Raw genomic sequence first — 22448 nt, 5'->3', positions numbered from 1 at the left:
AAAAACTCCCACAGTTGGAGGATGCAGGGCATCTGTCTTTTGCCGGACTCGCTGCCCTGACTCTGACTGTGGTTCTGCTAGGAGAACAGAGGCATGCTGCTGCTGAGTATGGTGCCCTGTGGGAGAGGGGGAGGGGAAAGGGGCAAGTCTGTTCCCTAGGCCAAGCCTGGCAGTTGCTCAGACCCCCACTCAGCTCTCCAGGCTGCCGTAAAAGTCAGTGGGTGACTGTGGAATTCTCTATCCCCTAAAACTGCGAGCAGCAAGGCACACAGCAGTTTCTTCCTACCTTGACGTGGTAAGATGGCAGCTCAGAACCAGCAGCCAGCTACACCCACATGGCTGGCTGCATCAGTGTCTCTGTGTTCTCTCCTCTTGTCCCATGGGGTCTTCACTGTTTGTTTTGTTTCACTTCTTCACTGAAAATTTTCAGCAGTCAGACCCCTGGGAATGTAGTCCATCCTTGGTTCCCTTCCTGTCTGAGAGCAGTTTAAGCTTGTGTGGCTATGCCCTCGTCAGCAGTCTTAGAACCTCTCAAGGAACTAACTTTTAGATTCTTCTGAAACTACAAGAGATGTAGTCCTTGATGTCTGCTTTTGTTGTCTGCTTAGAAATACCTGTTAACAAAGTTCTGTTGGTTTTTTTTTATGTTTCTAGTATTCCATTTTTAATCATTTTTGTTTCTGTCCTTTTTTTTTTCTTTTGTGGTTCCTGAGGATAGAAAGTTGTCCACATGAGAAAATAAATTAATAGTAGGAAGAAAGTTTGCAAAGGAAATGAAATTTGAAGTATAGGAAGAGATTGTGTTTGATTTTCTACTCTTTTTTTGTTTTTGTTTTTGTTTTGTTTTGTTTTGTTTTTGGCAGGCAGAGTTAGTGTGAGAGAGAGACAGAGAGAAAGGTCTTCCTTCTGTTGGTTCACCCTCCAAATGGCAGCTACAGCTGGCATACTGTGCCAATCCGAAGCCAGGAGCCAGGTGCCTCCTCCTAGTCTCCCATGTGGGTGCAGGGCCCAAGCACTTGGGCCATCCTCCACTGCCTTCCCAGGCTACAGCAGAGAGCTGGACTGGGAGAGGAGCAACTGAGACAGAATCCGGTGCCCCGACCAGGGCTAGAACCTGGGGTGCCAGCGCCACAGGCGGAGGATTAGCCTAGTGAGCCGCGGCGCCGGCAATTGTGTTTGATTTTTACTATGACTTTGATAATCATTGAGGATTTGGCTTTCTTTAAAGCAATACTGAGTATTTTCCAGATTCATTTGTCTAATCTTAAACTGTAGATGACTCCTACGATTTTGAGCCTTGTTGAAACAAGATTATAACTTGTTCTACAGGACAGCTGACTGACTAAACCATTAACATTTCAAGAGTAAGATTGTCTGAGTATTATATGTAATCTATCTGCTCCTTGCTACAGAGGCAGCAAATTTGTCATTTGTGTAAAGAAGGAGTTTCCTACATTTAATAGAGTTGCCTTTTATCTTGTTCCCAGTTCCCATCCATCTTGGAACACACATTCACATCATAGACTAGAGCAATAGACTGTCAAGATATGATTGGTTTGTCTGAAAACACTACTTTGGGGTTCATACATCTTATCGCCTTTATATATTGACCTTTCATCTTTGTCAGAAAGTCTCCAAAGGGGATGAATCCTCACCATTTATCAGCAGAAGTGTGGGAGCTCTACGGGAGTGCACAGGGCGCATGGCGACTGGCAATCTCTGATCAGTCCTATCAATCACCATTGGAAGGGTAGGTCTTTGGTGAGGACTTTGGTGCCAGGGGATTCTGAAGCCAGAAAATAGTGAGTTTAGATGTTCTTTATGGTTATTGCCAAAGCATAACTTGAAATAAACTGACTTGGCCATTAGTATCCTATGATCCCTGTTGAAGAGTCTGTTTTGAAAGTGGATGCTTCTGAATTTCTTTCTAACAGAGTGTGTCGTGATGGGGGTGGAGAATAGGGGCAGGGGTACTTCCCATTTCAGGCTAAGTAGTCACTCAGATGGAATCACTTATCACTTAGCTCTGTGAAGTCTCCCTAACTCTAAAAATGGTATTCAAATAACCAAAGATTGCAGCCTTCGGCCCTGCTACATCTAGTCTCAGGCAGATTGACCGTGCTCTGTTTGGATAGAACATGCACACCTGAGAGACCAGCTCAGTATGAGTGAGATTCCATGTCCTCATCCTATCCCTTCATAATGAATTATGAGACGTTCAAGCTTTGTGTCAGAAGGATTCTGTCCTGGGATCCCAGAAATACAAGAAGTGGTGGACAAGGTGAGCAAGCATGTCTGGTTTTCAGCATAAGACTTTCTTCTGGATTCTTACGGATTCAAACTTGTTAAAAAGGCAGGGTTGGCATGTTAGCAACCAATTAGAAATGTGGGGGGAAGGGGCCAGTATTGTGGTACAGTCTGTTGAGCTGTTGCTTGTGACACCAGCATCACATATCTCAGTGCCCATTTAAGTCCCTGCTGCTCCACTTCCAATCCAGCTTCCTGCTAATGATCCTAGAGAGGCAGTAGATGTACTAGAGGCCCTGCCAACCATGCAGAAGACCAGGATAGAGGTTCATGGCTTCTGGCTTCAGTCTGGCCCTTCCTAAGCTGCTGCGGCCATTTGGAAAGTGAACCAGCAGATGGAAGATCTCTCAACCTGTCTCTGTCTCTTCCTCTCTCTCTGTCACTTTGTCTGTCAAATAAGTAAATAAATAACTCTTTGAAACAAAAAGAAATGTGAGGAAGATGAAGGCACTAAAGAAAGCCTTTATGGATTCCTGGGAGATCAGAAATTGTGTTGACCAACATGAAGATGAGGGCAGGTGGCTTACTTTTATTGAGCTCCATTGAGGTTGCAGGAAGATGTTTTTCCATGCCCAGTCTCACTGCTTGATAATTTTGCATGACAGACAAACAGGGCATCATCAATCCTAGCTTAAAGAGCTCAACTTGCCTACTTCATGATGGCAAAATAGAAATGAGACCCATTGTATTTAGCTCCCTGTCTAGCACTTCACAGTAATAAATACATACCATATTCCACAGTCTTTCTATTCAATGTCAAGTCCTCTCTTTTTGCAGCCTGTTCATTAGCAGTGGAGAGAGAGTTTAGTTCTCAGGATAGACAGAATTTAATGTTGTTTGAGTACCCACTTTGTGCCAGGTACTATATGAGGCACTTCACATAGTCTCATTTGATTTTTCCTCACCAGTTTATGGACTCCAGGTTCACATTTTACATATTAAACAACTAAGTCTGAGAGAAGCGAAATAACTTGGACAAGGTCTTGTAATAGTAACAGAGGCTAGAACTTGAATCATGCTGTATCTGGGGTCCCTGCTTTTTCCAGAAATTGTACAGGAATGCTAGGAAGAGAGCGTAGCAGTGGAGGGATGGGACAAGAAAGCATAGATACTTAGGATACGTGGTTGGTAGCTTGTTTCACAATCACTTTCTTCTCCATACTGGGTAGACGTAGGAATGAAAATAAGAGCTGAACTCCTTCCCCGGCAGAGGCAGAGGACTCAGATCCCTGAGTCCCTGCAGGCTCGTCTCTGCTGCATCTTCATTTCAGGGGTTTCCCTCCCTCACACATCCACGAATGTCCTCTGTGTTCTTCCCCCCATTATTATCATCAGTCATTCAATCACTTAGATGTTTCAAGAAAGTGATGATGAGGTGATGGACTGATTTCAACAACAGGCCAATTCTCTCCAGAAGATGGATGAGCTCCCAGGGAGCGATAGCAAAGGGTTGACAGAATCCTTCTGCAAATGCCAGCGTGTGGTTTTGCTGGTGGCTTGCAGAGGTGCCTGTGACCGTTAGGGGGTGTCCAGTTGGCTTTTACACTTGTCTGCCCATACAGGTGCAGAGGCTCTGGCCAAGGTAGAAAACAAACCAGGAAGGGAAATGTAGAAACAAATTTAGCAGAAATATCCCACTGACATGTGACTGTCTATACAGAACCTGCTCTGAGAGCCAAGCTCAAGAGCTGCCAAGCCAGTATGATCGGGGTTGTTGGGTCCATGGCTAATTGTGGACAGAGTCAGAAGGCTCGGTATTCCAAGCAGCTTCTCTAGTACAGCTCTCACTTGCATAGCTGCATCTACAGGACACCTGTTTACAGGAACCTGGTTTTATTTAATTGCAGTATTTCTTGGTCTAAATAAAAAATAGAGTGCAGATTAGACTGATAGGGGCCATTGTCATTGGGAAAACTCAGTCTCTGCCATATCTGTCATTTTTATTCTGACTTAATAGTTGCAAGGATTGAATAATTCAGATACAGACTTTAACAGAGTCTGACACATAGGAAGCTCTTAGTAAACATTGGTTACTATTATTATAATGGGAAGTAGGATGTTTTAGCAGGCTGTTTGAACTTGCACCTTTATTTAGAGGCAGGGAAGACAATATAGAATGAAACAAATATACAGCTCCAAAAATTAAATACAGAGCTGGGGTGTGTTCTGCTGCTGGCTGTGGAGCCTGGACCAGGGCCAATGCCTTACCATCACCAGCCTGAGGATCGGGCTGCCAGTGCCTGTTCTTTGTACCATGATGACACACAGTGAGCAGAGTAATTCTTGTCCATCCAAAACACTACTGCAAGGAAGGGATGTTCAGCCTAGTAGTTAACCACTCACACGTTCCGCACTGGAGAACCCTGATTTGTTGACTGGCTCTAGCTTCTGACTCCAGCTTCCTCCCATGTATGCCCTGAGAGACAGTGGTGGTAGCTCATGTGATTGGATCCCTCCACCCACACCCACATGGGAGACCTGGATTGTATTCCTGGCTCCCAGCTTTCGGCCTGGCTCTAGCCCTGGCCACTGCTATTACTTAGGGAATGAAACAGTGAATTGGAGCACTATTGCATTCTTCTCTCTGTCTTCCAATTAAATTGTTGAAAATTTTTAAGAAAAATAGTCCTGGAAGATGCTCTTAATTTCATTTCAGGAGTCCTGTAACTTTGTTCTCAATAATCCTGACTGCATCCTTATTCTAGTGAAATAAGGCAAATTGATCCCAACTGCATGGGCTAGGCCAGAAGGGCACTAGGGAAGCAAAAAGAAGTTAGCATGATGAATTTTCCAAAAGTCTCCTTGAAGTCAGTGGGTTTAACTCACTCCCAGGCCTTCTCTTCTATTGAAGAGTATATAATTGAAGACTTTGTAATTCAGATCAGACTTCTGGCCTAGAGGGAGCTCTAGGACATAGCATGCAGAGGACACTAGGGCTTCCCCAGCAAATCTCCCCACTGAATCTCAGGAGTTTTACAGTGCCATTGGCTCCTGACAGTGGGAGATTCCTTGCTCCACCCACCATCAGGACAGTGAATCAAAAGGTCACTGAGTTGCCAGAGCTGACCTCCTCCATGTCAGTGACCAGTGTTTACAGCCGTGTTCTGATAATGGCCACTTACCCACCCTAGTCAAGAACCGCTAGAACTCCGAGATTTTGTTTTATATCTTCAGTCTTAGGTTTTACTGTTAGGGAAAGCCAACTAGGTAACACCAAAATAGGGCATTGAAAAGCGGTATTAAAATTATTTGTGCTCATCAGTTTAACTCAATGAAGCCACTGGTTTTCATTTGCCATTTTAATAAATTAGTACGACCCTTTCAAGAGCTCAGTGGATTAGGTGGACATAGAATCTTAGAATGTGAGCCAAAAGAGAGTTGACTTCACAGAACTGGACAGAGATACACAGAGGTAGGGACACTCATCCAAGGTCATATAACCAAAGTTAGAGCATCATACTGTCATGCCCTACCTGTTACTCTGCCACACTTACATTCATTTTCTTCTACATGAATTCTGCATTGCTAATTCCATTTTGTCGGTGAAGAAATCAAGACTCTTGGAAAATGAGTAATTTCCCAGCTATGGGTCAGAAAATTCAATATAGCTTTATCATTTTCAGGATTTAATTTCTGAATCTATTTCAAAGTTTATGAAGAGAAGATCTGCATATTATTACATGAAAATTATTAATAAAGATAATTATCATATCAGATTCATGAAGCTATTAAAAATAGAATAGGTCAGGGTGGTAAAGTAGATGGAGAGATTTAGGTTCTTGTAGCATGGGTTTGAATCCTAGTGCTGTCATTTACTAATGTGAAGTTTGCCAATTTTCATAACCTCTATATTAATGTTGCGGTTTCCAGAATGAGAGTAATTATAGTTCTGACCACATAGAGTAGGGGTAGATAATATAAGCACTCAATAAGATAGTGCTCAATTTAAAGATCTGGGCTTTGGGAGTTGTGTACCTCTCAGTAGAGTTCATCTTAGAAATGGGATGAGATCTTCTTGCCCTGAGAAACCTGGGCCATTGGGTGGAGAGGCAACAACCCATGCAAAATCAGGATTGTGTTGAGAAGGGAGAAAAGACAAATGGGTGCTGGATACGTGGACAGTAGTATTCCTTATGCACGACGGTTACCATCTTCAGCAGCTTTAATTGACTCTGGTTAATACTGAGAGGTAGCTGGTTCTAGCTCTTGGTGTTCAGAGGCAGTAGAGGCGATAAAGCTGAAGGGTGTGAAGATGATGCAGTCCGAGATCTGTGTACCTCGCCCGATAGTCCACAGAAGTTGTACAGTCAGAGCTTTCTGGGTCTAGTGTTGGCTCTGCAATGACCCCCACAGTATTAGCAGTCCTGTCGTTTACTCCACTTGTCCAATGAAAGCCTAAGAAACTGAACTGCTTCAGCCTCTGTGAGCACTTCTGTCGTAGTTTGCTCAGAGACTCTCCAGTTGGGTTTCAGAGAAGAATCAAGTGCCCTCAACCCAGGACTTTATTTTTTTAAAGAATACTTATTTGTATTGATTGATTGATTGTCATAGAGAGGGGGGAGTGACAGAGAAGATCTTCCATCTACTAGTTCACTCCCCAGATGGCCACAACAGCCAGGGCTGTGCCAGGCCAAAGCTGGGAGCCAGGAACTTCCTCCAGGTCTCCCATGTGAGTAATAGGGGCCCTGTTGCTCCCCCTCTTCGTGGAGGAACGACACTAAACCCTGCGCTGTTCTTTCGTCTGCTCGGCCCTCCCCGGGTTTGCTGCTGGTTCTTCCCGGGTTGGCTACTATCCCTTCCACCTCCGTGGAAGGGCAGTTCCCCCTGGCCGCATTCCCCACTTCCGCAGGGGAGCGGCACACCGCCGGCCGGCTCGCTCGGGGTCTGCACGGGTGTTCCTTCAGCTAGATGTTCCCCATAGATGTTCCTGGTGCATGCCGTCTCTCTCCTCCTTTATAGTCCTCCTCCGCCAATCCTAACTCGGCTGCCCACACGCCGAGTACGCTGCTCTCCTCCAATCAGGAGCAAGTCCTACAGTTTATTAGTTGAACTGGAGGCAGCTGTGCGGAAGCTGTTTGCTTCTCTCCCATCGCCATATTGTGGGAGAGCAGATGCATAGAATAAGTCTTAATTCCAGTAACTCAGTCTAGTCCGGTTTGCTCCCCACAGATCCCCCTTTCTTTTTATTTTTGGCGTTGATACGCGCCTGTCTTCGGTGTCCCGCAGCACACACTCTGCTCTACTTGCTAGAGTTGCCACAGGCTCTTACAAGTCCTATCAATCAGGCAAACCGAATCCGGGTCCTCTCTTCGCCATGTTGTGAGGAGGTTTTTAGGCGCTGATGCGTGCCTGTGTTCGGTGCCCTGCAGCGCATGCTCTGCTCTGCCCGCAGGGGCTTACAAAACCTATCAGGCAAACCGAATCCAAGCCTTCTCATTGCCGTATTGTGGGGGAGACTTATTAGTGTTGGTTTGTGCCTATCTTCGGTGACCTGCAGCTCATGCTCTGGTCGAGCTGCTTGCTGGCGCTTACCGCCTTAATCAGGCAGACCGAATCCAAGCTCTCACATTGTAGTATTGTGGGGAGGCCTTATTGATGTTAATTCGTGCCTGTCTTCGGTGACCTGCGGCGCATAAGCTGCTAGCCGCCGCAGGTTCTCATCGCCTCACTAATTGGGCAGACCGAATCCAAGCTTTCTCATTGCCATGTTGAGGGGGGCCTTTCTATTTCTCTATCTCCGGGCATTCCTATTTCTCCCATTTTACTTCTATCTTCCAGCATTCCTATTTCTCTCATCTTACTTCTAAACTTCTGTTTCTCTTATCCCTGCGGCTTTCCGGCGCCTCGCCCCGCCGGCGGGTTCCCGGCTCTGCGCCGCTTCAGCCCGCGCCTCATCTGCGCGGCTCGGCTTTGCGCGGCTTGGCTTCGCGCGCTCCGTGGTCTCCACGCACTTCGCGCCCGCACCACGGCCTCGCGCCAATGCCCCGTGCTCTCTCTGCACGCGGCGGCTTCCGCGAATGTTTCCGCCACCACCGGCATTCAGTCCAAGTTCCCCGGACTAACCTGGCGAATCCTGGCGGCCCACGTCTCTGCCTCTGGTTCCAGATCTTCGCCTCTTGCTCCCCAGGGTGACTTGAAGAATTCCAAGATGGCTTGGCCTGCACTCGTGGCTTCATCCTCCCTAACATTTTTCTCTACCCGGTGTGTTTCCCTAAGTTTTCTTCCAACAATATTCCTCCCTCATTTCTCCTGGCCTCTCCCCACAGTCCGTATCCGAGTCCAAGTTTCCTCCAGGTTTCACTTTCACTTTCAACCTGCAGTCCGTATCTAAGTTTCTTCTTGCTTTCACTTTAAATCCTAACTTCTTTCCCACAGTCCATATCCGAGTCTCTGCCTAGGCTTTCAATAGCTTCTTCCGGCACCTAGGCTCTTTGCTAGTCTCTCTCTCCGGTATTTTCCTGCTTCTTCCCGTTTCTTCCCTCCTGAGTTTCATATCCGTCCTAAGTTTCCTATCCGAGCTAGGTTTCCTATCCGAGCTAGGTTTCCTATCCGAGTCACGGCACCATTATGTCGCTCCCCCTCTTCGTGGAGGAACGACACTAAGCCCTGCCTAGGCTTCATATCCGAGTCACGGCCCCATTATGTCGCTCCCCCTCTTCGTGGAGGAGCAACACAGGACCCTGCGCTGTTCTTTCGTCTGCTCGGCCCTCCCCGGGTTTGCTGCTGGTTCTTCCCGGGTTGGCTACTATCCCTTCCACCTCCGTGGAAGGGCAGTTCCCCCTGGCCACATTCCCCACTTCCGCAGGGGAGCGGCACACCGCCAGCCGGCTCTCTCGGGGGCAGCACAGGTGTTCCCCTTAGATGTTCCTGGTGCATGCCGTCTCTCTCCTCCTTTATAGTCCTCCTCCGCCAATCCTAACTCGGCTGCCCACACGCCGAGTACGCTGCTCTCCTCCAATCAGGAGCAAGTCCTACAGTTTATTAGTTGAACTGGAGGCAGCTGTGCGGAAGCTGTTTGCTTCTCTCCCATCGCCATATTGTGGGAGAGCAGATGCATAGAATAAGTCTTAATTCCAGTAACTCAGTCTAGTCCGGTTTGCTCCCCACAGGGCCCAAGCACTTGAACAATCCTCTGCTGCTTTTCCCAGGCCATTAATCTGGATCAGAGCTTGATCAGAGCTGGATTAGACCTGGATCAGAAGTGAAGCAGCCAGGGTACAAACCAGAGACCATATGGGATGCCAGCATTGCAGGCAACAGCTTTACCTACTAAGCCACCATGCCAGCTCCAACCCAGGACTTTATATCAGCTGGAGTTGCTGCTGTGACAAACTACCACGAACTTAGTGATACCCTAAATAACAGATCATTTATCTTACAGTCCTGGAGTTCACAAGTCTAAAACTGGTTAATAAGTGTACATTCTTCCTGGAACCTCTATCGCACAATCCGTTTTCTTGTTCTTCCCAGCTCCAAGGGGCCTCCTGCATTCTTTGGCTAGTGGCTGGCCCCCTTTGCAATGGCACTACTCCAACCACTATTTCAGTCTTCACAGATCCTTATTATAAGGACTCAGTGATTATATTGAGCCCAAATAATCCAGGATAATCTCCCCATCCCAAGGACTTTAACTTAATTACATCTGCAAATGAACCTTTTGCAGTAACCTAGTCATAGTTTCTGGGCATTAGGATACGGGCATCTTCAGAGAGTCCACATTTCAGCCTCTGCAGGAAGAAGAAAGCAGGTGTCTACAAAGACTTGTTCCTTGTGCTTGGAAATGATCCAGGGAATTTACAACATACCACAAGGTCACTTTTTAATCACTTAAAGATAAGTGTATGTAATTTAGATGCACACAATCATTTTTCTTTTACATCGTAACATGAGCTTTCTAAATTTAAGAACAGAACAATATCGTTTGCTCCTTCTTTTCTATGTATTTGGAAGACTTTTTATTCCACGTCGTCCCAGACTGAAGAGTGTGCGTCTGGTAGGTGGCAGGTTGCTTTGCCAGGAGTCGACACTTGCTCTATGATAATAAGCATGTGCTCTGTTGCATGATGGCCACTTACTGTAACCTAAATTCGGAGGAGAAAAGATTGTTTTCAGACTTCTACAGCCTAAAAACATAAACCTGCTCCATGAGTATAAAGGACTCTTCCCTTGTAGCTGGCATCACAAAGCTGGAGACTTGATACTTAAAATAGTATGGTCTGTGACTCCAGACAGTTTTCTTGCAAAGGTCACACATGCAGCATTGGGGTCCTAGAATTAGAGGAACAGGTTACAAAATGACGTGGAAGGAAGCAAACAAGTTAATGGTAAATAATACTGGACTTCTAAACTGATGTACTGAAGCTGGCTTGAGTTCAATCACCTGTTCTTACATGGAACATGTGACTAGTCCAAAAACAATGTAAATGAAGTAGCAATTTTTCTTTCTAAGTATTCCATGGACATTAAGCCTCCCTAAACAATATAATGCCTTAGATGTATTTCCATTCCGGGTTAGCTTGAATAATCATTTAAAATGCAGCTTATAGATCATATAGTTGATATAATTACCTGTGTGTGACTCCTTCTCATTATACTAATTGCAAAAGTGGAGTGTGTTAGCATCTCATAAATGAAGTTGTTTATGATTTTCGGAGAAGCCACACATACATGCCTAGCTTCCCTAAGTCCGGTGAGGAGGATTTGCTTCAAAAAACAAATGCTTGGTTGCATTTATGTTTTTCTCCCTTTTTCCTTTTTGAATGAACACTGCAGCATTTTGTAAATCCCATAAACTGAGCCACCTAAGGCACTTGTTGGAGCCCTCTTGAAACACAGCCAGATCAGCGAATGAAAATCCTGCGGTCGCAGCAAGGTCTGCTTGAAGCATCTTCATTACATAGGTGGGGGTTCTGAGGGAGGAGATGTGGCACTTGTGTGTATGAAAGTGGCTGGCATGGGGGCACAGCTATGGCAAGTGGTACCAGTTTAACCTCTCTGCCTCACCCATACTTTGCTGTCTCACTTTGGGAGTCCTAATTCTTTAGAAATACTAATGTGTTTGTGTTTTGTGTTATTGTACATTTATTTGTTTTTACTCATTAAGGGCAACATTTCCAAAGATAAACTTAGAAAAACAACAGAAATAAAGTTAGAATTTACTTGTAGCTATTCTTTTTTTTTTAAAGATTTTACTTATTTGAGAGGTAGAATTACAGACAGTGAGAGGGAGAGACAGAGAGAAAGGTCTTCCATCCATTGGTTTACTCCCCAAATGGCCGAAATGGCCGGAACTGCACCGATCAGGAGCCAGGTGCTTCTTCCTGGTCTCCCACGTAGGTGCAGGGGCCCAAGCACTTGGGCCATCCTCCACTGCCCTCTTGGGCCAGAGAGCTGGACTTGGAAGAGGAGCAGCTGGGACTAGAACTGGCACCCATATGGGATGCCGGCGCTGCGGGCAGAGGATCAACCAAGAGAGCCACTGTGCCAGCCCTGTAGCTATTCTTAATGTGTCTGCGTTTCCTGTGGTTATGAAGAGGTTCAAATTCGAGAGTACTTTGAAAAGTTGATGGAAAATGGATCTGAAAGATACATTTATTTTGGTGCAAACAGAAATTTGAAATCCATGCATATACCCAGTATCTCAAAAAGTTTATGGAAAAAGTGTATTATGAAAAAAATTCAGAGATTTCAAAATTTCTCTGCAACAAAATAACCTTTTATCTTTTAATTCCATTTGCCATGAAATGTTTAGGTACTCTCTCATAAGTGCTGAAAAGTGACTCCCATTGATATTTGAAAATCCTACAAAAGAAGTCAGCATTCTCCCAGTGACATGATGCAAAATTAAAAGTATTTGGGACGTTACGTGTGAATACTCTCTTGAAGGAGAAGTCCCATTCTACCTCGTCATGGCAGAGTGCTGCCTTTTCTGTCTTTTCACATGTCACTCAGAAGGCTCCTGTTGACTCCACAGTTGAGGTTTTTCTTCCGTGCTTTCATCTCCATGGAGTGGCGATCTGTTCCAGAAATGTCAAGAATGTAGATAAAGGGGCCATTGGAAGAAAAATAAGAATGGAAGACGTTGGAGTTTCTCTTCTCTAATTCCTTGTGAACATATCTATTATGACAGAGGTTGCACCCTCTTATGAATTGCCTTATCTCCTGAATGTCTTAGATCGTATACACTTTTATCCATTACTGCACACTATTTTTGATTAAGTGCTTTGTGTGTCGTATATAGCTTCGACCAAATAGGACTGTCATGGGTAACAATTTTGTCTTGAAATTATTTCATATAGAATATTTAATGACCTTAGGCACTTAATGGGTACTCAGAAAATACCAGTCAATTAAAAAGCTGATTTAGGAGAGACACAACTGTAGGTAACTCAGCGACTCAGATGAGAACAGGCAGAAACCTTTACCCCAGGGCCAACCCTTCTGTCGTTGGCTGCTTTGGTTTTTAGTATTCCTGAGAGCAAAGCCACTGCAGAGGGGTTAGCTAATGCTGGGAGCAGAGAACTAAGTCCTTCTTGCCCTCTGTGCCCCGTGTACTGCCTGCGGAGCAGGCTAAACAAGGCTGTGCACCTAGCCCAGGCCCGGCCCCTCCCTAGCCCTGAAGATGACAGCTCTTAAACCCAAATTAAGGAAGAACCAGTGTTTGGAGTCCTTCAGGCCAGTAGGAAGTCCTCTGGTGGTGAATGAATGGTGACTGAGGCCCTTGACTACCAAGATTCGATTTCCAAAGTAACGATTCTCGAATCTTCACCTTGTCCTGACGTGAAGTGTCTCATTCCTAGACTCACATTCAACCTCCCACTCAGCCAGAAACAGAGAAAGCTTCCTAAGCTGCAGAGTTCTAGGTTCAGTTCTCAGTGACTTAACTGGAATCCCACAGCCTGGTGGGACAGGGTTTGTCACCACAGGAGGGAAGGCTTTGCTGCCCCGTCATGGCCTCACTGCAGCACAGGCCCTGTTACACAAAGGTCACTGGTTCTCAGACTGTCCATGCTTGGGACTCCTTTACACTCTTAACAATTACTGCTGACCCAATGAGACCTTGAGTTTATGTAGGTTTTATCTGTCATTGTTTGCTGAATTAGAAATTAAAACTAAGAACTTTATTTATTTATTTATTTATTTGACAGACAGAGTAGACAGTGAGAGAGAGAGACAGAGAGAAAGGTCTTCCTTTTGTTGTGGGTTCACCCTCCAATGGCCGCCGCGGCCAGCGCGCTGCGGCCGGCGCACCGCGCTGATACGATGGCAGGAGCCAGGTACTTATCCTGGTCTCCCATGGGGTGCAGGGCCCAAGCACTTGGGCCATCCTCCACTGCACTCCCTGGCCACAGCAGGGAGCTGGCCTGGAAGAGGGGCAACCGGGACAGAATCTGGCACCCCGACTCAGACTAGAACCCGGTGTGCTGGCACCGCAAGGCGGAGGATTAGCCTAGTGAGCCGCAGCACCGGCTTAAAACTAAGAACTTTAAAAATATGTTTTAAAAACCCTATTACATGTTACTTAAAGAACACTTTTATGAAAAACAACTAAATCTTTCAAAACAAACAATAGAAGAATGATGGTTTTGCATTTTTGTATGTCTGACTTAAAGCAGGTAGATTTTTATATCTGGAATTTTTATTTTAAGATTTTTATTTATTTGAAAGGTAGAGTGACAGAGAGAGGGAGAGACAGAGAAAGAGAAAGGTCTTCTGTCTGCTGGTTCACTCACCAAATGCCTGTAATGGCTGGACCTGGGCCAATCCAGAGCCAGGAGCCAGAGAGCTCCTTCCAGGTCTCCCATGCAGGTTCAGGGGCCCAAACAATTGGGCCAAATCTTTTACTGCTTTCCTTGGCCGTAGCATAGAGCTGGCTCAGAAGAAGAGCAGCCAGGACTAGAACCGGCGCCCATATGGGATGCCAGTGCCGCAGGCGGAGGCTTAGCCCACTACACCACACTGCCAGCCCCTATATCTGGTTTCAAGCTAGGAAGAAAATTGACCTCAAACAGACATATAGTTGGAAGAGAAGGAATGGTTTCATAGCCTTTTCAGATAATTATATATATTCTTCTAAGACTACGTATTATATAAAATTGTACAAGCAATAACTTCTCAAAAATTGGTTAAGATATAGAATTTGAAACCATATTAAAGAAGTTTTATACTTCATTACCTAAAACCCTTTCTTTTATCTTGCACATTAAACAGATCTTTTACCTATGAATATTTTTGTAACTGCCTGCATTGGTCATTGGGAAATTACTGATTTACTGAGTTGGGGAGAGTCTCCATATATCGATATATTTTATTATGAAATGATTTTTAAATCATTTGTTGAGGCTGGCATTGTGGTACAGCCTAAGCCACAGCTTGTGATGTCCAACATTCCCTATGGGTGCCAATTCCAATCCCAGCTGCTCCATTTCCAATCCAGCTCTCTGCTAATACACTTGGGAAAGCCACAAAAGATGCTTGAATCTCTGATCCCATGTGGGAGACCTGGTTGAAGATCCTAGTTCCTGGTTTCTGGCTTCAGCCTGGCCCAGCCCTGGCCATGGCAGCCTTTGGGGAACTGAGCAAGCATATGGACAATCTCTCTCTCTCCCCCCTCCCCCTCCCCCCCCCCACACACACACACATACAGTCGCCTTCTCCCCCCTCCTTCTCCCTCTGTAACTCTGCCTTCCAATTTCTTTTAACAATTAAAAAGAATTTTTAAAACACACTTGTTAATATCAACAATTTATTCAGAAAAAAAATCGGTAAGTATTGAGAAATTGTCAATGCTCCCCTGGAAGATAAATGTTTCCCAAAATTCTAGTTTTCACTTAAAAGCTCAAAACTTCATGCTCGGCAATAAATATTGCAAATATTGTCATTTTAAGTAAAAGGCTTATTTTTTTAAGAAAACATCTGTTATACAAGGCTGAATAACCATAAGTTTGTTGTTCTCTTAAATAAATCTCATGAAGCAAGTGGCTAGTTTGGCTCACAACTCATTCAAACCAGACTCTCAAAAGGGACTGGTGTTGGTACAGAGTGGGTTAAGCCACTACTTACAATACCGGAATCCCATAGCAGAGTGCCAGTTTGAGTCTCCCACTGCTCCTCTACCTGCTGATGTGCCTGGGAAGCCAGCATGGTCAAAGTATTTGGACCTCTGCTACACATGTGGGAGACCAGAATGAAGTTTTTGGCTCCTGACTTCAACCTGACTCAGACCTGGCTATTGTGGTCGTCTGGGGAATGCAGCATCAGATGGAATATTCTCATTCTCTCTCTCTCTCTCTCTCTCTCTCTCTGTCTCTGTCTCTGTCTCCCTCTCTCCCTCCCTCCTTCCCTCTGCCTTTCAAATAGATCCTTAAAAAACAAAAACCTACTGAACTTTGATGTGCCATAGACATGTTTTATGTATAACTGCCATTCTGGCATGCATGATATTAAAGACGGGTGAACTCCAGCATATTATTGATATGATTAATCCTTTTTACTACTTCAGAGCAGTCTTCTGTGAAACTGATTATTTTTCTGTGTGTGTGTCAGTAAAGAACAGTTAGGTGTTGTTCCAGCTTATGTCAAAGCACTAGTATTTTACCTACCATTGCTTATAAGCCATCAGTGCAACTGTCGATACAATGAAAATGGCAGATGACATCTCAGGATCCTTATGAAAATATATTTGGCCTTGTGAACTGCTAAAGGGTTTGGCTCCCTAAAGGTCTGAAAATCACATCTCTACAACAATGTTAGTATTGTTGATATTAAGAGTTAACCTTGATTAAGACTACAGTGTATACAGATCTGGTTATAAGGCATTATTTTAATTTTCAAATATACAAATATATAAAGAGCCTAACATGTTCTAGATGAAGTTTTTTTTAAGATTTGTTTTCAAAGAGTTATACTCACTCCGGGGGCGGGGGGGCAGGGAGGAAGAGAGTGATCTTCCATCCATTGGTTCATTCTCCAGATATTTGCAACAGCCAGGCCGAAGCCAGGAACCAGAAACCTCTTCCAGATTTTCCATGTGGGTAACCAGAGCCCAGGTAGTTGAGCCATCTTTGGCTGCTTTTCCTAAGCCATTAGCAGGGAGCTGGATTGGAGTTGGAACAGCTGGGACACAAACTGGTGCCCATATGGGATGTTGGTGTTGCAGATGGTGGCTTTACCTGCTAGGCCACAAAGAAAGTATTCTTTATAACCTCTCTGCCCTGGTCCATTTTGTCTGCTCTGCTTTGCTGCTGGTTTGTTAGAACTAACTAAAATATGAGGAATCTGCGATAGCATTGCTGCTGGGGTATAAAGCTTCATTTTCTAAGTCCTGGAAGTGTTTAGACTTTGAAAGATTCATTGATTTGACCCAGATTTGCCTGGTAGGGGCAGAGTACCCAGCATACGTCACACCTCAAAATACAGTGGTACTTCGCAGAGCTTTTGAGGTCTCGTCCTCCTCACCCACTTGGCCAGTTTTATTTCTTCTGATGATTATTGATTTTCTTCCCTGTTGGATCTTGGTCTCACATTTGAGAGCCTGTCCAACACAAATAGCCTTGAGTGCCAAGCTGTCTCCTGAGTGACACCTGCCCATCCACAACTACTGATGCATCCTTTGCTGACAGGAGCTGGGCCACAGTTTTCAATTGTCCAGCTACGTGGTTTATCTCCTCTGTTTTCTCATACCTACCTTGAAGGAAGCTCTGTATGGAGAACTGGGAAGAAGCGGGGAGCACTTCCTGCCTCATGCTTCAGGCAGCTTCCTTTCCCCTTCGTCCTCCAGGGAGGGGTTTTGCTGCCTGTGTTCTTTTGATTTGGGTTTTTGAGTCGGCGTGGGACTAAAAGCTCACCCCACCCTGAACTACTTAGTTCAACCATGTAAGGGGAATGCTACTGTTTGCTTGGCTTTGTTGGGGCTCTGTAAAATCCCCTGTTGAAAAGAGGGTGACCCTTGAGCTGATCTGGTCATTGCCTTTTGTGTGTGGCATGGACTGTGATGACGGTAACAGCTCTGCAGAGAATTTGATTGTTGATGGTGAAAGCTGTAATTCTTTCAAGCCAAAAGTATAGGCTTTAGAGGAAATTATGCTTACAGGACTAGAAAAACATGTCGGTCTAAGTGCCTTTATGTTTTTATCTTGGTTTCATTCTTACTACGAGTATTTATAAAGAGAAATGGAATTCTTATATCTGAATACTAGGAAAACAGGTTTCCTAAGAAGAGCCAAGCTTAGCACATAAATAACATACACCCCACCCCCACCCCTACCTGGGTACACAAGTTTTCTGACCAAACAGATGTTAATCAGCAATGCCTGCCCAGAGTGATCTCTTAGGAACATCTTTGAACTGTACTTCTTTGTGACTTCAGTATCCTTTCCAAGTTTTTCAGCTGTGTCTCCTGTCTGACCCTAGAACACCCAAAGGGTTGGTAGACACAGCAGCAAGGTAAATTAATCCTTTACATATAAATCTCTTTCACAGCTTTCGTGATTGTGTTCTAGTTCAGTATCCTTACGATGAGCCAAGAATGTGTGTGGCACAGACAACAGCCATGCACTGTGATGTGGGATAGGAAACTCCACTCTCAGGGCTACCAAACCAATCTTCATTCATCTCCAGCTCTTTCGCTGGTTCTCCTGTCATCATCTTCATACCCTTAGTTCTGCCTTTTTCTATTGGTCTTACGTAAGGATCTTAGTGCTGTCTGTACCTTGCAGGAATATGATAGGCAACACCAAAGTTGGATTCAATTAAAGTTTAGGAGCATCATTTCTTGCCTCTGTCATAGCATTTTCTGGAAGCGTATGTGGCAAGGGCCAGAGTGAGGGGGTGGATTGTGCCGTGCCCTCCCAGCCATCCCAGCAGTGTCTCTGTCCACTTTGTCTTCATGCTCAAACCTGCCTCTTCCCTTGGATCATCTTTCCACACGAATGCTAATCAGCAACTGCAGGGGGTGAGGGTGGGTGTCAGCTAGTCCAACCTCTGATGATCCCATGACTGGTTCCGTGGTCTTTATTGTATAGCCAGTGGGATTTCTGTATGTCCAGCATGAACCTTGATCAGTTCTGATTTCAAGGTCATTGTGGTTTCTTTGTCTGGTTGCTTATAAAAGTGGTCAGTAATGCACCATCTGCTGGCTCCTGACAAAAATTCAAAGCAAACAAGTCAGATCCATGGGTGATGGTCAGATGTTCAATTGCAGATCTTTTATACTTCAGTCCATTTCTCTCCAACTCCCAATGTATTTTTATCTTTTTGAATCAGTGTTGGCTATTCTTGAATCAATGGCTTGGCATGTTCAGCTCATGGCAGGTAGTTTAAAATACTTGGAAACAGAACTTAAGTAGAAAGATTGGGGCTTAACAGTGTTTTGCATTGGCAATGTCTCCCTTTACCAACCCAGAATCAAGTGTTGCCTCTGTGTCCCATGGCACTTAACATGTCCTGCCACTGAAATACTTACTGCATAGCACAAAGATAAAAGTGATTTATTATCAAATAAAGGTGTAAAGAACTGACTTGTGAGTTTCCAGCAGGCAAAGGCAGACTCTTATTTATTGTTCCACTTCCAACGTTGATTCAAACATTGTTTAATTAAAATAGAATATTTACCACTCTGAATTCATAATTGAGAAAGCCTTTTCTTGTCATGTGGCCGGCATATAAGAGTACTTTCAAAAGGTTCATAGAAAGTGGAGCCAAAAGATAAGATTTGTTGGTGCAAAAGATTTTGAAATCCATGCAGTTTTTCACATAATTGGCACTTCTACAAAGCTTCCGAAGTACCCTCATATTTGTTCTTGATAATATATTCTCCTGTGTGTATCATATCCTACCCTTAACATGAGAATTTTTTTAACCAACTGATGATGTGTCTTAAAGTTGAATGAAGTGGCTGAGGCACCAGCTGTCCCTGAGCCAGGACAGTACAGTACTGGTCCTCCTGTTGCTTTTCCAGCAACACTGAAGGAACTCATCTCACAGACAATGATCCGCTGGGCCCAGGAGGACCAGATCCAGGATGCAGAGCTGGTCCGAATGATGTTTAACCTCCTCCGGCGGCAGTACGACAGCATCGGGGAGCTGCTGCAGGCCCTGCGCAAGACCTACACCATCAGCCACGCCTCTGTGAGCGACACCATCAACCTGCTGGCTGCCCTGGGCCAGATCCGCTCCCTCCTAAGCGTCAGGATGGGCAGGGAGGAGGAGTTGCTCATGATCAATGGGCTGGGGTAGGTCCCTAACGGTAGTGTGCCATTCTCTCTAGAGTTTCAGTGGGAAGACTTGAAGCTCTTCTTGTGGGATCCTGATTGCATTCTTTGTGGGATTGCCTCCTTGCCAAATGAGTTACCTTGGTAACCTCAAAGACCAGGCTGCTTGCTACTTGTTACCAAAAGAAGTGTGGAGGAGTCTCAGAAAAAAGCAATTATTTAGTTTGAATCTTATGAAAATAGCCCCAGGGAAGCCATAAAAAATGCAGAGGAACAGGCAATGTGTTCAGCCTAAGACAGGAACAGTTTAAGCATTTGATCTTTTTACCAGAAACTTTCTAAGACTTCCCTATGAAAAACTACTACCTGATCCCATCCTCTTCTTAGGACTTGGAAACCATGTATTCACAAAAACTCATAGCCTTTTAGCTGTTAAAAAGATTTCCCTTATATATGTAGCACAGAATTTCCATTTTGCAGGTGAAAAAAAAAAAAAAGAAAACAAAGTCTGATAAGGTTCATTGACCAGCCCACAGTTTCCCTTGATTAAAACCAAACTGGGAGCAAGCATTTCATGTAGCATTTAAACCACTGCTTGGGATTTCTGCATCCCATTTCAGATTGGCCGTGTTCAAGTCCCAGCTCCACTCCCAATTTGAGCTTCCTACTAATACCCTGGGATGCAGGAGGTAATAGCTGAAGTAGGATGCTAGCCACCCACCTGGGAGAGCCATGTTGAATTTCCAGCTCCTGGCTTCAGGTTGGCCCGGAACCAATTGTTGTGGGCATTTTGATAATGAACCAAGATATGGAAGATATTCTCATTCTCTCATATCTCTCTCTTTTTCTGTTGTTCAAACAAATAAAAGTAAATAATGAATCTCTTTTCTTAAGAATTAGAACTACAATCTTCCTCCTACCAGCAAACAAAAGGAGCTTCACCATGGTCCAGGGAAAGCACTTTGAGGATCCTTGGGCAGGGAGGGGCAGGAGCTGTTTTTGTTCCCCAAATTTGTTTCCAAAGAGGACTCTTATAATAATCATGAAGAAACTTACATGGGAAGAGAGAAAGCTCCTGAATTCTCTCTCCACAGCCTCTGCAGTAGACTTAGTAGCTGTGCAAATTGTTTCTTGTAATTGAGTGTCCTGTAACCTTTGGAGAAGAGGAAATAGACAGGAACAGCAGAAAGTAGCTACCTAGTGAGGGTGCACATCCCAACTGACAGGCTGTTTGCATTTTTATTTTCCTGCAGTTTTATTATATGAATTTATATTGAGTGACTTAAAGACATAGTTGTTCTTACATGTTAGTGTCATTGAATTTTTAAAGATTTATTTGTCTGAACAGCAGCCTGACAGACAGATCTTCTGTCCCAAATGGCCACAACAGCCAGGGCAGAGCCAGGTCAAAATCAAGGACAAGGACATCCATCTGGGTTTCCCAGGTGGATGGCAAAGACAAAAATACGTGGTTCATATTCCCCTTCTTTCCCAAGCACGTTAGCAGGGAGCTAGATCAGAAACAGAGCATCTAGGACTCAAGCTGGCACTCCTCTGTGAGATACCAGCATCGCAAGCAGCAACTTAACCCACTGCACCATGACGTCAGCCCCTAGTGCCATCGATGTGTAAAGACTGGTGTCTAAAAACTTAATTGATAGCTAATATAAAACTTTCTTAGCAAAAGGGTATAGCCCTCTCATTAAGAAAACTGATGTATAAAAAGACATAGACATAAAGACAGAAGAAAAAAAAAACACAAAAATGCTGAGTATATAAACAGTCTGTTTCAAAAACTGTAACAAAATAACCAAGAGATAACTTTAAATTAATTAGAAAGAAATATTTCAAAGAGAAGAAGCAAGAACTTAGAAATATTTTGTGTGCCTTTATTTCTATCAGCTAAAAAGGCACTCCGCTTATATTCCAACTGACCTAGTGCCTTCTCATTATCTTTTCAGCCTGTCACTTTGACATTACTTCCCCCCAGTGTGTTTGTGTGTTCTCAACCCTGAATTTTCATAGCCTAGAACTAAGCAAGCACTGAAGCCCCTCTCTAACCTTTATCCTAGGGACATAATGAACAATAAGGTGTTTTACCAGCATCCCAACCTCATGAGAGTCCTTGGCATGCATGAGACAGTGATGGAGGTGATGGTGAATGTGTTGGGTACCGAGAAGTCTCAGGTAATACTGTAAGAACTCTGGCCGGGGCATGTGAGGGCACTTGTTCAGAGCCACGTGGCTGTGTCTGTCACCCATTTCCTCATCCTGGGGAGAGGGAAGGACAAGTGCGATGCTGGGAAGGGGCCAAGAGAGAAAATGAAGTTGCTGGATGGAGCCTGGCTTTAAAGCAAGGGGACTTCTGCGTCTATGCCGTTGGACCATCCAGCTGTTAAGTTCGCTCCCAAGGTGGAATAACCGGATTCCACCTGGGAACCTGGTGTGCTTTGTGCTGAGTCAGCAGAAAGCGGCTCTGAAGCAGGATAAGATCTGAATAATGGATCTGGCCGTGCACTGTTGGAGCTCCTGTTTCCTCTGTCAGCTGGGATCCCGAGTTTCCCTGCCAGCTTCCCAGCAAGGAGTCTGCTGTCAGGGGGAGCTCCTGTGTCCAACAAGAAAGGGGAGGGAATCAGAGACAACTGGGCATTTAGTTAGCTTTGCGGAAGTTCTCCATTAGAGTTAGATGGCTTCTGACCCAGGAGAAGTGGTATGGTTTCAAATGCCATATTTGAACACAGGGTGAGCATTCCAGAGTGCCAGAGTCCTAAGAATGGATGGTTTCTGGTGCATTTTCCCTGGGATTGGTGGGTGGAGTGTGAAGGCAGAACGAAAGTCAAGCTCGCATTCCTTCTCACTGCCTTCCACCTGATCTCTTGGGAAATTGAAATCCTTCCAGAACAGCTCCCAAGTAAACATCTGGATGCCTCC

General features: G+C 44.7%; 1 protein-coding gene across 8 annotated transcripts in view; it reads left to right on the top strand.

Moving 5' to 3' along the window:
* RYR3 (ryanodine receptor 3) overlaps positions 1-22448 on the top strand; it is a 598353-nt gene that overhangs the window by 400195 nt on the left and 175710 nt on the right. For all 8 annotated transcript variants that reach the window (XM_070053266.1, XM_070053265.1, XM_070053267.1 and 5 more), the window contains 2 exon segments: positions 19265-19538; positions 21590-21704. In XM_070053266.1, the coding sequence (XP_069909367.1) occupies positions 19265-19538; positions 21590-21704 (389 nt within the window).

Source organism: Oryctolagus cuniculus, chromosome 12, assembly GCF_964237555.1.
Source record: "Oryctolagus cuniculus chromosome 12, mOryCun1.1, whole genome shotgun sequence".
In the NCBI taxonomy this organism is placed as follows: domain Eukaryota; kingdom Metazoa; phylum Chordata; class Mammalia; order Lagomorpha; family Leporidae; genus Oryctolagus; species Oryctolagus cuniculus.
This window is presented reverse-complemented; position numbering and strand designations above follow the sequence as displayed.